The sequence below is a fragment of the Cynocephalus volans genome, chromosome 9 (genome assembly GCF_027409185.1).
Source record: "Cynocephalus volans isolate mCynVol1 chromosome 9, mCynVol1.pri, whole genome shotgun sequence".
Taxonomy (NCBI): Eukaryota; Metazoa; Chordata; class Mammalia; order Dermoptera; family Cynocephalidae; genus Cynocephalus; species Cynocephalus volans.
Genome location: NC_084468.1, coordinates 95996658 through 96013985, shown reverse-complemented (window position 1 = coordinate 96013985; position 17328 = coordinate 95996658). Strand labels below are relative to the sequence as shown.

At 38.2% G+C, this 17328-nt stretch overlaps 1 protein-coding gene across 2 annotated transcripts in view; it reads right to left on the bottom strand.

Annotated features, from left to right (window-relative positions):
* EGF (epidermal growth factor) overlaps positions 1-16774 on the bottom strand; it is an 86435-nt gene extending 69661 nt beyond the window's left edge. For both annotated transcript variants that reach the window (XM_063107582.1, XM_063107584.1), the window contains exon 1: positions 16189-16774. In XM_063107582.1, coding sequence (XP_062963652.1) covers positions 16189-16312 — 124 coding nt within the window. In that variant the 5' untranslated portion in view covers positions 16313-16774. The remainder of the gene's footprint in view (positions 1-16188) is intronic.
* Between the last annotated feature and the right edge of the window lie 554 nt (positions 16775-17328).

The window sequence follows — 17328 nt, the reverse complement described above, 5'->3', positions numbered from 1 at the left end:
ACAGACACTCCAGGTGATTGTCATGTCGTGGTGAATGTGGAAAACTTGGGATCTAGTTAAGAAGAGGAAATTCAATGATATTTCCCAAAGTTCCACCACTAGCTGGTGGTAGGGTTGGAATTAGACTCCAGGTACTGCCCTCCCAATCCAATACTCTTTCCGACTCTTTTCTGCCTTGGTCTGGTTGGTTACAATCTTCATTTTACTCGTGGAATTGATTCTAATTCCACGTCCTTCAAAACACTCTTCCTTTTTCTTACACTGTCAGCATCACTTTACGTAAACCAGGGCCAAGGCTGAGATATGAAATATAATATGACTTAAAAGAAAATGAAACACTTTGAGAGTTAGTCTTGGTGAAATAGTTATTATTCTGTACTTCCTCTGGAAATGATAAATAAGTTAGTGTTCTTCAGACCTGTCAAGGACTCTATAAACACCTGTGTGTGGTAGGATCTGCAGATTTGAACGTCAGCAGGGTGTGCGTGTTTGAACAGCTAAAGCTTTCCCATGTCAAAACCTATGGCATTTATTTTGGGTGCAGTTCGGCATTTATTTTGGAAGTGCATAGAAAATCAAACATCATTTCTAAGTAACATAAACCCAAAGACAGCACACAGGTCACAGCAAAGCAATTGGAACCTCTGACTTCTCAACCTAGGGATTAGCAGCAGATCTTCGGGAATTAGAAAGGAGTCTAGAATTTTGGAGCATATTGAAGACTTTTATTAGTGACTACAAAGAACTGAGGCCTCTGTGTCACTCCATGGTCAGTTACAAAAAGTAGGTTTTGATTGAAGTAGGTGGCAGAAACAGAACATTTCACAACATGCAACTCTTCATCCACTGTGAGTCTGTGGAAGTGGCCCCACACAAGTAAGTGAGAAGAGAAATTGACTGTCTTCTGCAGGCCTTGGGGGCAAAGGCTCATGGAAACTAGTTAAGACATAAATAACACAATCAGATTAAAAAGAAATCCTAGTCTTCTCTCAGCCCAACGCTGCCACCTGCCCCCACCATCACAGGTTTCTCATCCTAAATCTAAAGACAGACTGAAAGCTCACACACAGGATGAAGAAAGTGGAAAAGGGAGCTTCTGGTCCTTCAAGACTCAGTGACACCACGAGAAAAGGATGTAGATGGACCCCATGTAAGAAAGCCTGCCACCTCCTCCCACTGCTGTCCTGATAGGGATCCCTTGTAACCATTCCCCAGGGGACTGACTTAAATGATATCTTGGGTTTTATGAAGTACAAAAGTTTTATTTCACTCTGAAAGACTTATCTCATCACATTTTTTCAGTGATAATATTCAAAAGGGCACAAATTTACTTTTTTGGGCAATCACAGCTTTCTTCTCAGCTTATTCATTAATGTCAAAATTCAGGGCAGGTGAGAGGGAAAAGCCAGGCAACTCAGAAATAATACACCTAGAAAGGGAAGCCACAAGATTTTAAGCTACATCTTAATTCTGTAAAGAATGTTCTGAGGCTTGATTTTGCTTCCCAAAATATATTAATGAAAATTGCCAACCTAGATCCTGAGTAGTGGTAGAAATATGTCCTCCAGAGCAGAAAATCATCCTTACTCTACTTCCAACTGCATTCACATTCAAGCTGAAGAGGCTTACTCCCAGGTTCTGAGGATAATAATTGAGATTAGCAGGTTCCGCAAAATTAAACTTTTTTTTCCCAACAGGACTTCTCAGAGTCTTTAATGTGCTATCACACATTTTAACGCTAGAAGAAGTGGGGTGGTGAATACCATCAGACTAATAATAGCCAACATCTTGCATGCTGTCTCTGGGGTAGCACACTGAATGCATTTCATTTAAGTGGGTGATACTAGGAGGTAAGTGCTCTCCTCATCTCCATTTTACAGAAGAAACTGAAATTTAGAGCAGTTAATGCTACAAGTCACAAAGCCAGTAAATAGCAGTGTAGAAATATAAAGCTATGTCTTTCTCATCACAGTTTATCCCAAACTGAATGCACCAGAAATTCTTATTGTTTAGTGTGCTGTAGTTCAATTGTGTTAAGGAGCCCACTCCAGGAAATGCTGTTTTAGGCATGTTCACCATAAGGCTGCATTCTCTATAACCATGTTCCAGGAACTAAGTACAAAATAGGTCCCTTTAAATAGAGGCATAAATTACATCACTGGGATAATTTTATATCTAACTCTGTAATATATTGCATTCCATATATAATGCATTCTTTTCATTTCTTGGTTTGTGGCTCCTTCTTCCATCTTCAGAGCCAGCAGCATAGCATGTTTAAATCTCTGTTTCCACCACCTTCCTTCCTCCTTTGATGTTCTTTCCTCCCTCTTTTAATAAGGACCCAGGATAATTGCCCCATTTCAAGATCACATCTGCAAAGTCCCTTTTGTTATGTAAGGTCACATTTACAGATTCCAGGAATTAAGACATAGACATATTTAGGGGCCATCTTCAGCTTACAATAGTTGATGATGTTGAACATCTTTTCATGGATTTATTCATCATCCTTATATCTTTTTTGGTGAAGTGTCTAAGTCCATTTTTTAACTGGGTTATTTGTTTTCTTATTGTTGCACTTGAAAATTTTTTAAAAGTATATTTTGGATATGTATCTTTTGTCAGATACATAATTGCAAATGTTTTTTCCAGCATGAGTTTATCTTTTTAGCCCCTTGACATTGCCTTTGGTAGAGCAAAAGTTTTTAACTTTGGTGAAGTACAATTCAATTGTTTCTTTCATACATAGTGCTTTTGGTGTCATTTACTTAACCCCAGGACACAAAGATTTCTCCTACATTTTCTTTTTAAAGTTGTGTAGTTTTACGTCTTAAATTTAGATTTATAACCCATTTTGAGTCATGTTTGTGTAAGGTGTGCAGTTTAGGTCAGCGTTCATTATTTTGCTTATGGAGGTCTAATTGGTCCAACACCATTTGTTGTGTTAAATAAAAACCATAGGAGGTCATTGTTTTGGACTAAGCTCCTGCGCTAGGCCTCAACAGACCAGACTAAAAATCAAAATGGAGTCACCCCTGCTAAAGTTACTGGTCACCAAACTGAAACTGAGTTATCTGGACTTCCAAGAAATCAGGAGAGAAAGATAACAGCCCAATATCCCAAACAGGCCAGTTTCAATTGGTATGATAATGGAGTTTCCCCTGTTTTAATCACTGACATGAAGTAAGCTGATATTAACCAATCAGTTATTTCTCTATTGTTCTGTCTCCCTGTTCCCACCTTTCAAGGAAAGCAACCTTGAAATAACCAGTCCACTTTTTGTTCTTTGTTTCTAGTTTCTTCTGCCGTTTTCTGTCTATAACACCAGCCTCCTCTGCTCAACTCATTGGAACACTGATTCTATTTTATGGAATGAAGAGTTGCCAAATTCTAGAATTGCATTAGAGCTAATTGAGCTCTTTATACTAAATTTGTTGTAATTTTGTCTTTTGAAGATACTATCCTTTCTCCATTGAATTGCTTTTGCAACTTTGTCGACGATCGAATGGGCATATTTGTCTGAGTTCATTTCTGGACTTTCGGTTCTGTTCCATTAATTTATGTGTTTATCTTTTGGCCAATTCCACAGCTCAACTATACTTTTAAAACTCCTATAATATTGTAGCTTTGCAGAACAGTGAACCTTGTAAGAATGTTCCTGTGCTGTAGGTATTCCTTCAATTTAAATAAGCATGTTTAAATATCCCTCAGCTTTTCAACATGAATTATGCTCAGTTTTATTTAAAGACTACCACTACCAGACTAAAATGAACTCACCAACATTAAAGCATTAGAAAAGTTTTTCCATATGTTTCACAGAAACAAACCAGAAACACACACACACATACACACACACCAAGACTCAGAAGTCACTATTCTGACCTGTCTACTGAGTTTTGACCCTACATTTTCAATTCTCTGGTAGGCATCTCTGCTTGAGAATATCCTCCAGCCCCAAAAGTCCCTCTGCTAGGTAAAAATTGAGATTATGCAACATGTTCTTGATTAGTTTGCATTTAATGAAAAGCTTGAGTTTGATAAAGTAATTTGAAAATCTGATTTAGAGTTTAATATATTTTGATATTTGGTCTTTGACAGCTGTCATAGACAAAAAAAGATATTTCACAATTGTATCTGTATCACATGAAAGAAACGCTTCATTGGCTGTATGTAAAATATAAAATTTACTTTTTAATTATATCCATCAATTATTCACAAATGTTGTTGAATTAGACTAGCAAATTTCTATCTTCCTAGATCTCAGTCAGTAAATGCAAACTAACCAGAAGGTATTGCATATTATATCTTTAACAAATGGATTTAAAGGGGGGGAATTTTTTATTCGGAAGATTTTTTAAAATAGTTTAGAAAGCTGTTTATAAGTGTTTTAATAGTGCAGATATGACAATTTTTAATAGGTAACATATTAGCATTGATTCAACAACAAAATCATGTAATAATGGAAACATTTCCAACATCTGTTTTCAAATTGTTCTCTTCACACACAGATTTCTCAGAATTAGCAATCACTTTCTCACTAAAGTTAAAATGTCACCTTTAATGTAAAGGGATAAAGTGGTGTTGATTTATTTTTTGAGTAGCATACTACTGACATCTATTTGTCATCACAGGAAAAAAAAAACACTTGTCATTTTTTAAAAGAATAATATGTAACATATAATTGTTCTCGAGTGCTTTGCTTCAAGATACTTTGTGGAAAGCATGTAGAACAAATATTTTCATGGTTACTCCCCATCCAATACAAAGTATTATAAAGAGTCTAGTTTAGTCTTGTTTTTATGGGAGTAACTACATCAATTGCATGGCACTTTATGCAACTTCTTTGCTACATGACCTTTGCTACACAGCCTGGCTGAGAAGGCTGCAAAGGCTGTGGTCAACTGCTGTACAGGGCTCCCTGTGATCTCACCCAAGACTCCTTTTTGTTGATGTTCCAGTAAATGCACTGGCTTCACTGCCATTGGATACACTAATACTACTTTTTTCATTAAATACTTTTTAATATATAAAGATGTCATTTCTGACATCTGAGAACTTCCACTGAGAAAATTTCTCCTCTGACGCATTCTTCCTTTATGGGCTCTTGAAAAACAGCTGTACTTTTTGTGCATTTCATTGTTGAAACAGAGAGGTATATACAAGAGTGACTAAAATTACTGATACTTGAGAGAGAATATGCATTTTGGCTCTTTACTGGCTCCAGTACTATTAGCTTTGTGACCTTCAGCCCATCACTTAACCTCTCTGTGCCTTGGTTTCTTTCTTTCAAAAAATGGGGATAAGAATAGTACCTCATGGGATTGTTATGAAAAATAAGTAAATTAACTCATGGGAAGTGCTCAGAATCTTGCCTGACACATAGTGAGTTCTCAATAAATGATGGTTGTTAGTTTCTAGAAAATACTATAAGCTGAGATATTAGAGACACCTTTATTTTTGCTCAACTGTGTAATTTCTCAGTCCGTATTTCATCACATTTTGAAGATGCTTTTTGTGCAGTTTACAACAGTATTTTCTGACAAAGGAACACATTTTAATTTGTTGTAATGTGGTTTTCGGTGTGTTATTTTAGCCAATACCACACATTTAACCACTGCAGGAAGCAGGAGAAACAAGTGCTTCACCAGTAGTGTGAGGCTTTTCCTCTTTTGCTGTAATACAAGAAACCTCAAAAGAGGCTTCCGACTTTCTATCACTAAGCTTAGTAATTGTAGTGTTAAATATCATAACTTTGAGCACAACTAAAAAAATTAAAAAGTAAAAATTATAAAAAGTTGTTTTCAGATTCTGAACACCCATTTAAAAGTATCTTGCTTGTCCTGATGGCTTCATATTACCCTTAGCTAACATTTCAAGGCACATTTTACAATTTTTGCAAGGTTAATTACAGGAAGTTTAAATCCATTTTTCAGGCTGTTTTGTTAAGTTCTCTAGCACGCTTTTTTTTTCTTATTGGTCAAATCTAAAGAGATTTACATTGCTTATGTAGACAAAAAAGAGTTTATTCTCAGAATAAGAGAAGTGTCGCGGCTACCTTTCCTCATTATTCTCCTGGGCTTGCGATATTAGAATTGTTTTCAATCTTTCATTTCTTTGTAGGAGGATTTTTAAGCCAATTGTTGAATTCTGTATGAGTTAGTTTGATAAAATCAAATAATATGATCCAGAAGTCAGTAGATAAACTACAGCCTACCCCTACACGGACCCTGAGCTGTGGAGCCCCACTGTCCCCTCAGGATACCCTGTGCGTATGGATCAGTGTTGTCACCACGGTCAGCCCAAGCATGGGATTAATGTTGAATACATACTGTTGATTTGAATTAATTCATTGGTACAATTTATATCAAAAGAAATCTCAGTCCTACTTTCCAAGTGCTTTTAACATAGAGAATTAGATATATTAAGAAACTTTCCCTAAACCAACCAAAAATTATTAGAACTTTGATAGGAAAAATTAATGAAATCACTACACTGGTGGACTTTCAACCATAAATCTTGAGAAGTGTCATATGCATTGTAAATTTTTGCAGAATGATGAGTACAGGGTCCTGAGCTGGATCTCACTGGATCTTATGAGTTATATTATCTGTTTGGATCTCAGCCTCTCATCTGTAATATGAGGCAATTGGGCTAGATGATCTTGAAGGCCTTTTCTAATTTAACATTTATCTGTTCAATTCCTTTCCTGCGTGCATTGTGGAATTCAATAGTTTCCTTCTTTGTGGCATTTTTGTAAAGAGGCCTAAGCTTGTGGTAAATTCCTAGATAAGTGTGATTCATCTTAACTTCTACTTTCTGTGAATGTTTCCTTCTCTCTGCTTCTCTAAACTTCCAATACCAAATCAATAATGTGTCACTATGAGCTCCACTAAAGGAAATAAACAGTAACCTAAAACAAGCAACTTCCTCCAAGTGACACTAAATGCTCAACACTCTGAAGGAAGTCTAAAAAATTAATCAATTGATTAAATCTGTAAAAAATTTATTGGAGGTACAAAATTTGATGTGGGTCTCATTTATGATTACTTTCTCCTTTTGCTACCTTTAAATAATGTTCCTCAAATTACAAGGCCAAACATGTAAGTATTTGCCTATAGATACTACATCCTGAGTGTTCCTAGACAAACAGACCAAAACAAAATAAAATTAAGGAGTGTTGGATGTTAGAGTTCCTTGTTCTCATTAAACCTGCCCTGTTTGATGCTAAGTTCTGGGCCCTACCTGTATATATAGCTGTACAAGCCAAGAGAAAAAACATTTTGTATAATTTTCTTGGAATGTTAAATGCAAATGTGACAACTAGCAAGAATAACTACCTGGAAAAATAATTAATTGATAAATTTATGCTGTATTTTATAATCAAGGAAAATAACAAATCACAAAGAATACCGTGGGTGAGATGATTGTTAGGACTTGGCTCATTCCAGGAAATCAATGTTGGACTTCTCTAAGCATCATTGAAAACGTGAAGAAACAGGCATTAGAAAAATTACAGAAAGCAAAGGTGTTTCCAATGTGTCTCAGTATATGGTATTTGGTAGAGAGTCACAGCCAATAATTATTGGAACTCACTATATGTCAGGTGCGATTTTAAGCACTTTGCATAAGTTACTTTAATTAGTCTTCATAGCAATCCTATGAGGTAGCTATTAACAGCTCATACCTGCTATATAATTGGACCTTATCAGTTTCAAAAGCTGAGGTCTAACATGACGTGCCAGGTATGGACATTGACTAAAGGTAAGAGAAATTCTTCCTGCAAAGTAAGGCAATAAGTAAGTGTGACACTAGGATTCCCTACCCAGACTGCTCCATTTTCTCCTGTGACAAGATTAATCCACTATGTAAAGAACTAACTACAATTCAGTTTGCTTAAAATATATTCTTTGTTTCAAAATGGCATCTTATCCAGTCTCTTGGAAGTCATAAAACCTGGTAATTTCAAAAGCATCAACATGGCTTATGTTAAAGAGGACATCTATGCACAGTGTACTTCTGTTTAGCTTTTGGTCCCAGAAGATAATACATCAATATTGAAAGGCAATCGCTTACCATCCTCTTCTGGTCATTGATGGGTGCTTTTTAAATGCATTGAGATTCTAGATAAAAATTTTTCTTCATATGCCTTATTTTTTTCCTCTTACATGAAATCTTTGCCATGATTTATTAGAATAAGAAAATATAAAAGTTTCAGTGGATTTTCAAATTTGTTTTCTAAAATATAATAAGCTTTTGATCCATTAGAGCATTTAAAATTCTAAACAACAGTAGTTGAATCCAAAACATGTACATTCCCTTACTGGATAAATTAACATTAGTGACAATAACTTTTGCAATTTCCCTGTACATCAGGGAGAGGTTCAATTCCTCTGTGTTGAAAATCCTGTAGTAAATAGAAAAATGTGTGCTTAGGAGAAGGGAGAAAAACACCAGAAGATCTTTGGTAGCTTCTCCCTCTAGGCATGTTTTTAAACCTCTTAAGGGAAGGGCTCAAAATGCAGGGGATTAGTGTGGGCAGACACATATTATGACCATGTTGAGTTTAACAATCTCCTACCTTTGACTTGTTTATACAAGGATAGAGTGCATGGAAGAAGAAAGATCCTTCTTCAGGCTTTTGAAATTTAACCAGAACAGTGTTGAAGTGAGTGCAATAAAACTCAATCTGTCAACTGATACACCGTGTGCTGATGCCATGATGCTGTTCTGACTGTCTATATCCTAGAAACCACCTACCCACAGAAAGAACCACCTCATGAATGAAATCTATGCATTATACACAAAGCTGGTCCACGGCACCCTGACAGGCTTTAGAATGGAGGAAGGAGGTAGTGTTTTTCTCTGAAAGGCTTTTTCTATCCAAGCACTGGGAAGGGGATGTGCAAATAAACCAGTACATCCCATGAATCACTGTCACAGGAGTCAGATGGGTGTCAAATACCTTCATGCACACAAATTCCAGTGTTCTAAGTATTCTAGGAAATTCTTGGGAAACCCAGACACTGAGAGGCATTAGTATGTTCAGCCAGGCTTGGGAGAATCAGAAAATCAAGGTCAGAAGTGAAAACAGACCCACACAGCAATTCAAACTCCAGGCTTCCAAAGAATGTCAAGAGGTGATGAAAGCAGAAGCTCCTGCCTTGTATTTGGCTAAAACTACTGGAGTTTCTGTCTATTTGCTAATTCCCAGAAAATTGTGAGGAAAGCTCTGAAAGATGATCTTAAGGAACAGAATAACTCCTAAAGAAAGACATATTCACATGCGTTATTTCACAACTGCCTTTGCAGGTTAGTAACGTTGGCCACATAAAACAAATGAAAAACGCATTTTCAGATATAATGGGAGCTTTCAAGTAGTGTAAAGGCCCCTTCTGTTTAATGTAATTTTTTCTTCTTCTACACCTCACACAAATACCAAGTCTGACCTCCAGTCATCTCTTTGTCATGGGCCCCCGCAAATGGGACAGTTGGGAAGGGACTGGAATGGTGGTATGCAAAGCCACTCGGTGTTGGTAAAGAATCTCTACAGAGTAAACCTGCATTCTTAGTTCCCCTAATATTCAGGTAATACTTCCTTCATGATGAGCAGTGTCAGAATTCTGGATGAAAGTGTTGACCTGGAGGCAAGAAGTAAACAGACAACGGTGACAATTACATCTCAGTGGCCAGATTTTTGTAGCCACTGCTGTTGTTCCTGGTTATTTCTTTTCTTTTTTTTTTTTTTTTTTTTTGTCTTTTTCGTGACCGGCACTCAGCCAGTGAGTGCACCAGCCATTCCTATATAGGATCCAAACCCGCGGCAGGAGCGTTGCTGTGCTCCCAGCGCCGCACTCTCCCAAGTGCACCACGGGCTCAGCCCATTCCTGGTTATTTCTTAAAGTTGATTCTCACTCTAACATTAGAAACTACAGCATAACAAGACTAACATGTTGTTCCCTAGCTCTAGGATTGTTCACACTTGGAGCAATAACTAAAGCTAAACTGAATACTGAACTGCTTCATGGAATTTGAAATTTTTTTGAAAAAATTTAGGAATTGTTGGAAAGAAAGTACATTCTTTCAAACTGACTGGACATTCTGAAAAAATTCCCCAATGCAGTCATCTCCAGCTATTGAAGCTAGTTACTGAGTCTTTGTTTTGTTCATAACAAAAATTACTTCAGTAAAAGAATTGCTGAAATAGCTTAGATCAGGCAATTTACATGTATTGGAAAGTTGCTAGTTTCTTCTTCTAGTTTCCTCCACTGTAATCAAAGTGACTAAAATATTAAGAATGTTGAGCAGATTTTAAAAGACTTGTTTTCCAGGTAAAGAATTTTTGTAACCTTTCATCTGTGGTTGAATGATTTTTAAACTCCGTTCAGATTAAAAAAAAACAAGATAAATTCATCTAAATCAATTGGTAAAGTGAAATCTACAATTAATGACTCACTCACAACTCAAACTATTTGCTATTCACCATAGTAGACCACTGGCCGACTAGGGAACATTCTGAGCATAAGTCTCTAATCACAGATGTGGTAACTTTATGCTTGGCCTTACCAGCCATTGACTACCTATTAAGGGTACACTTCTTTTTTTTTAATACTCAAATTATTTTAGAGGATGCCACCAAGCTAACCACTGGAAATTATAAATCGCTGTCTCCTATAAAATCTTCCCACCCTACAACTTTCTGAGAGATTCCTGGACCTGTCTCCCTCATCCTCATCCCATTGGTGGTTTTCCCTGACCTCCCTGACCTCTGGCCACACCCCTGTGAGGCACAGTGCTTCTGGAAGACGTCCCTCCTACATGCCACTCATGGTACATTTCACCAGAAACAAGGGACTGGTCTTTTTCTCAGTTTCCTCAGCACAAATGAGATCAATCTCTAACTTTTGATAAGGTCTTTAAAGATTGAGGATGATGAAAAGGGAGAATAATCCATAGTATGACACAATCGCTGGCCTAGACCAGAGCTTTTAGAGTCTCTTTTCAAATCAGTGCCCTGCCTTACTTCTGACTTGTAGCCACCAGGCCAAAGTAAGGGCACTGCCCAGGCCAGAGAGCTGCAGTCCCTTCCTAGACTGAGAGAGAGGACAGGGAAACATCTCCTCTGGAGAGAGAGAGAGAGCATTCCCCTACCTGGGACTGCCTCTGCTACCAGAATCTTCACATCTGTCTCAAAATTAACATTCTCCCATTGTAAAAGGAAAAGAATTGGTTTAAAACCAGGGGCCAGAATTTCTCTTCTGAGAACTGTTTTTGTTTACTAAAACATGCCAGTGTGCTATTCAATAGTTTTAAAAAATTTTTTTTCATTTAAAAAGGTAGGTCCAAGCCTTAAGTTAAAGTCAGTACCCTCACAGCTCATAGCACTAGTTCTTTCTAGAAGCAAGTGAAACAGGGTGGTGGCCGATGTGAGGTGGTGGAGTGTGGTAAAGGGACAGCACATGAGGGAAGTGGAATACAGAGAAGATCAGTAGTTTGGTGGAGGGACCAGAGGTGACACAGCCTTTCCTGCTTTGTCACTGCCTCCACCCCCAGGAATCTTCTGAGATAGAGAAGGGAGACACTGGGTTTCCCCAGAACACAGGTTGGAGGTACATATCATTTGATTTAAATATCCCAAGATATGGTGACCCCAACAGGCCATAGGGTTTTGGAATTTCTGAAACCCCCGGAGATGGAGTCTGACCTTCTGGTCCTTCTGGAAGAATCTCAGCACAACCTAACTGCATTTTTATTTCTACTGTTATGTGCTCTGGGAAATCATTCACTACAAGTAACTTCCCTTTACTTGAAGAAAAAAAACCCTAGCAATTCTTTTGTTTCTCTCTTTATGCTTAAGTGAAAGGAACTGAGCTAACAGTGAAGAACAGGTAAACGTTTATTCCAGCATTTTACTACTTCTCTAGAACCAGGAGGATGTATACCACATAGAGACTGTGTAAGATGGTTCACTATTGTGTGGAAAGAAAATATTAGAAATATCATGCATTGTAAATATTCAGTATATGTATGTTCATTATACATACACATATGTTCATATGTACAATGTACATATTATGTGTATGTAATTGATAACTAAATGTTTATTGGGAGCATATGCTCACATTTTAATTACTTTACAAATGGAATGGAGTTCGGAGACTACTGATCTAAAAAAATCAACCAATCATACTAAGCAAGAAACTTTTTCAAATGGATTTTCATAAAGGCAGATTGCAGATTGTAAAGTAAGGTTTTGAATTTATTTGAGCCAAATTACTAGTCCATTTACTTTCGATAGAAACAAGCAATTACTTTCTCTCCTCTGAACACAAGCAAATGATTCTCACCTTCCAACTTCTAAACTGAATTTCAAATATCTGGACAACCTCAAACTGCCCCCCAAAGTAAATTCATTTAAAGAACTAATTTACCTTTCCTTTATGTGCCTTTAACAGCTTTAAAAATCTTAGAGAAATATGTTCCAAACACGGAGAAAATATACAAAAAATTTAAATAATCACTAAAACTTTCAAGTGGCTTATTTTCGCTGTTGTTAAAATAAAAATATTACTGGTAAGAGATATAACAAATGGGCTTAGTTTGAACTGAATAGGATTTCTTTTTCAGTTGGTATAATAGAAAGACAAACTCCAGAGCTGCAGTTCCACAAGGATACATACTCAAATCAATTTCATAAGTTTTTGTATTTTTAACAAAAATTTCTGCTGATTGCAAAAATATGAATTATGAATGTTGACATTATTTTGAGTACAATTTTTAATGTTGTAAAACTATCATTCAGTTTTTCAATATGGCATTTTTTCATGTGTCAAGATATATTTAATGATTTTAGGAGAAACCAAGCCATATTTAGAAAATACTATCACTGTTACCACTAGTGAAAATAATTTGAACAATAACTATATTAATAGAAGCTAAGGCTTACTGAGTGCTTATCACATGCCAGGCTCTGTTTTGTGCCCTTCACACATATCAACTTAGTGGTCCTAAACTCAGGCTGCCAGTTAGAAGCAGCAATGGAGTGTAAAAAGCAAAGTGAGGCCTCGATTCTACCCCCGGAAGAGACTCTGATCCATATTGACTGGGGTGGCAACCTGGATGCTGGTGATTCTGATGTACAGCCAGCATTGAAAATGAATACGTTAATACAATGCTGACAACAATCCAAGCAGGAAGACACAATTACCTTTATTTTACAGTAGGGAAATCATTGAGACACACGGTTCACAAGCAGCAGAGCTGAGATTTGAAAACAGCCAGGTAGTCTGTCTCCAAAATTTACATTCTTTACCACTAAGTTCTACTACCCCCCAAAGACCAAAAATCACTGGATATTTGGGGAATGGTTTCATTCACATGTTGTATATAAAATATAATTTCTCTAATTTTTCTGCAGTTAGATTAGAAAAAAGTCTTCTGCATAACTCTGGCTGAAAAAACAAACAAGATTCTGATCTCAGAATTACTCTGGCTTGCACGTTGACTGGGAAGCTGACCAAGCCTTAGCTGGTGCTGAAATCAGTGATTTCACTGTTTACTGCTAAGTGATCTGCCCTGTTGGCTAAGTGTGCCCAGGATCACTCCTGCAGCCAGCTCTTTGAGGCTGTACTTCTTCCTTGCCCTTTATTTATCAAGAAAGTTCATATAAATAATGTGGGTACATACGTCAAACAGGACTAGTTCCTTTTTCAGCTAATATTTGTCCTCTAGGGCAGATAGACTTGAAAGTTTAGTAGCCACTTGCCAGCAGTTTTCTTCACTGCTCTCCTCACCTACTATAGCTCAAATAGAAACTAACAGAATACTCAGTTAATTATTTTTAAAGGGGGAGAGGTGGGGGTTGGGGAATGGAAAGAAAATCTAATTCTGTGTTTCTATCACTTGGTTTATCTGGCTAGCAGTCCCATGAGTAACAACCTTGTCTCAGTTTACCTGAATCTTGTGAGACCACAAAGCATTCTTCCTGCTGGGTCATATTGGCCACAGAGGTGGTCTGTCTCAATGCCAAGGGCAAGAAATAAGGCAAGTAGAATTTCAATGGGGGAAAAATAGATGATGGCACCATATCTATTTAGAGAGGAGAAAGAAACACTATCCTCTGAAATGTAGGGGGTGACAGGGTGTGACCCAGGCAGTTACTGGCTAACATCAGATGTGGAGTGTAAAGTAGGGGGTTTAAACCAGTGACTTGCAAGGAAGCAAAGGGGCAGGTAGTCACTCTGTGGGGTCTGTCATGTCACTGCACTGTTCATAATAAGGCATTTCATGATATGACTTGACCAAAAAAGAGCCAAGACATGGAGTCCAAAAGGGCATTTATTGAGCACACTCTGCTAACCACTGTGCTAGGTGCTTTTCATGTGTTATTTCACATGATCCCCACAAGAATCCTGAAAGGGGGATATTGTTTTCCAGCAGTATTCTAAAGTATCTCAGCTATTAAGCAGGTAGCCTGGATTTGAAATGAAGGTTGTTTGCTTCTAACACCTATGTTAGACTTTGTGACACAGTCTCCCTAACTCATTGTCTCTATCCTGGGCTTTGTGTTTATTTGGTGCAACCTGCCTCAGAGAAGGCACTGCTAAGCCACCGGCAGGGGTGGCAGGGAACATAAGGCATAGGCTTGCTTGCTGGAAGTGCTCAGACTGTTCCCTGAGACCCCAAAGCTATGCATCAAAGTTCATTTCCGTAATTTCTGTCCTCTCTTGTGTTCTGCTTCAGCAGTCTGGGTTCTTCCTTCCTAGCCACTCTCACCATAGCTCCTAAGGTGCCATGCAACTCTGGTCATTTGCCAACTACTCGAGGCAAAATTCCCCCACCCCAGAGAGGCTCCAGTCCACTTGACGTAACCGTGTCCAGAAGCTTTTACTTCTGCCTCCAACAGCTGAGTAAGAGAGTCATGGGGCTGTGTTTGTCTTTTCTCACCCCCTCTTTGTTGCTATTCTCGAGGGCTATGTGATTGGTAGATCAGGGAAAGACTCCTCATTTATTCAGCAAGAATTTGCTCGGTACACACTATGAAAGCAGAAATGTTCTAGGTGCTGAGGCCATAGAGACAATAAGAAGTCAGTCCTTCCTTCAGATACCCTAGAGTTCTGCTCACCTGATACAATGAGCACTGCCCGGTGACAGTTCGAGATTCTACATGAGAGCACCTGCCTTCCTCATTTGTAACTTCCTTTCTGTGTATGCTTACTATTTTATGCTGTCTTCCAGAGGTTTCTCTTCTGGAAACTTTACTGTGCTTTCCTCGATCTACCTCTTTTTGGAAGCCAGACCCAATTTCAAAAGGGCAAGATGACAGGAAAGGAATGTCAGGGCAACTCCTACCCTCTGGTAGCTGGAAATGTCTGCCTCGTCTGAGCAGCAGGTTGGAGACCCACACAAGGATTACAGAAATGAGTCAACAGTAAGAGAGAGAGTGGCTATCAGACAAGATCCTTGGGCAGGACTGTAATTCTCATCCAGAAAAATTCCCATTTCTCCTTGGCTAAAAACCCATTTAACATGGGAGGGGGTGCGGTTTATTTACCCACTGTCATTTCTTAGCAGTTCCTGAAGTTACAATGCACCTGTTACTGAAAAATTGGAGCTGCGTGAGCTGTGTCAGGGCTTTAGAAACGTCAAGAAAGAGCAGGGAGAGAGGGGGAGAGGTTGAACTTGAAACTTAGGTTAATTTTCACAATAATAGAATCTCATTAGTTCATAATTCTCTTCCCAGTTTTCACTGATGTTTAGCAACTTCTAAGTTCTTACACAAAGTTATCAGAAGGAAGGATTTTTTTTTTTTATGGCTTAGAAACAAGTTAAAAAAAGAAAATGCACATCTATTTCTCTAATTTTCAACATAAAGTTGATCAACTAAGTATTAGTTACTCCTCAAGTTAGAATAAAGATTGAGGTTTATGTGAAACGTTCAGCTAGTTTAGAAAGAGACATATCCAGTCACACACAGAAGAACAGTTTGAGAGCCATGAAATTTTATAGTTGGTAGCAGAGTAGCTCTAATGGCCAGTAAGGAAATAAACATACATCAGAAAGCAAAAAAAAAAAAGCAAATATACACACCCAAAGACGAATCAGAAAGAATGCCCAAGTGTGCAAGACAAAACGAACAGGGGTCTGAGGACAGTTTCCCGGAGGATGTGAATTCCTGTTAGTTGGATTACTTACCCACACAAGCAGAACTCCCACTTCTCACGGGCAGACCATCAGGACAGTTCCAGTGCTGCAATGCTGAGAGACTAACAAAACTAAATTTAAAAACCACTGGCAACAGAATAAGTAAGAGCAGCATGATCTTGATGGGTTTGACCTTTCAACAAAAAATGAATTGATTTTGTTCATGCATAGCCCCAGCAAGATGAGTATGCCTCAACCCAAACGTGTCCCCCCAGGGTGGTCTCCAGCCCTGGGGCATCTTTTACCCTGCTGTTTTGCTCCTTTTGCCCTCCAGCTTGCTGCCCTTCAACTCAAGGCAGTTTCTGAATGCAGCCTGAAAGGAACACTCCAGGAAAGATTTCTTTATCTAAGTTTTTTTTTTTTTTTTTGGAAGCCAGTAAGAAACACCTGAACCTGTCTGACAAATTTCACAGAGTTTCACAGCCACACTGTAGAGGACTGTGGCTGATTCCACTGTGACAGGCAGAGCAAGGCAGAGGCTAGAAAGAAAAAAGATAGGGAAGAATTGAGAAGTTCCAACCACGACCCCTGAATGAGACCAGATGAAGAACTATGTAGATATAATTCCTCCCCAAACACAGTTTCTCTTTTTGAAAAGTGGAATGACTCCCCTTCTCTTTTTAAAGCTCTCATGGCTCCACCTCCTCTCCTTTAGTGACAGTTGAGTGAGCTGCTGTTTGCAAATGAGATGTGGGCAATCCCAGGGCACAGGAAAGCAGGGACGGCTGCCAATGGGGAGATAACTCGCTACTCACCATAAATATTCCAGGCAGAACTGGGGAAAGAGCAATTAGGGGGCTGTGGAGGAGCTAATGGTGTCTTGGAGGTACCTGCTGAATACTGGCCATGTTTTAATGTCTTGAAAAATGGAGACAAAATTAAACCATGCAGTATAAATCAATGCTGAACAACCCTGCCGATAATTCACACTTACAATAATTGATCATTTCACATGAGCAATACTAAAGATAATTCACCTCCAGCTCATTATTTGAACAAATGTCAACAACCAGTGCACATTCCTGGTGCTTAATCTTTTTGTCTCTCTCCTGTATATTTTATAGCGGAATTTGAAAGATTATTCTTTCCACATCAAAGGGAAATCCCTGAAGCCAAATTAAGAGATACAGT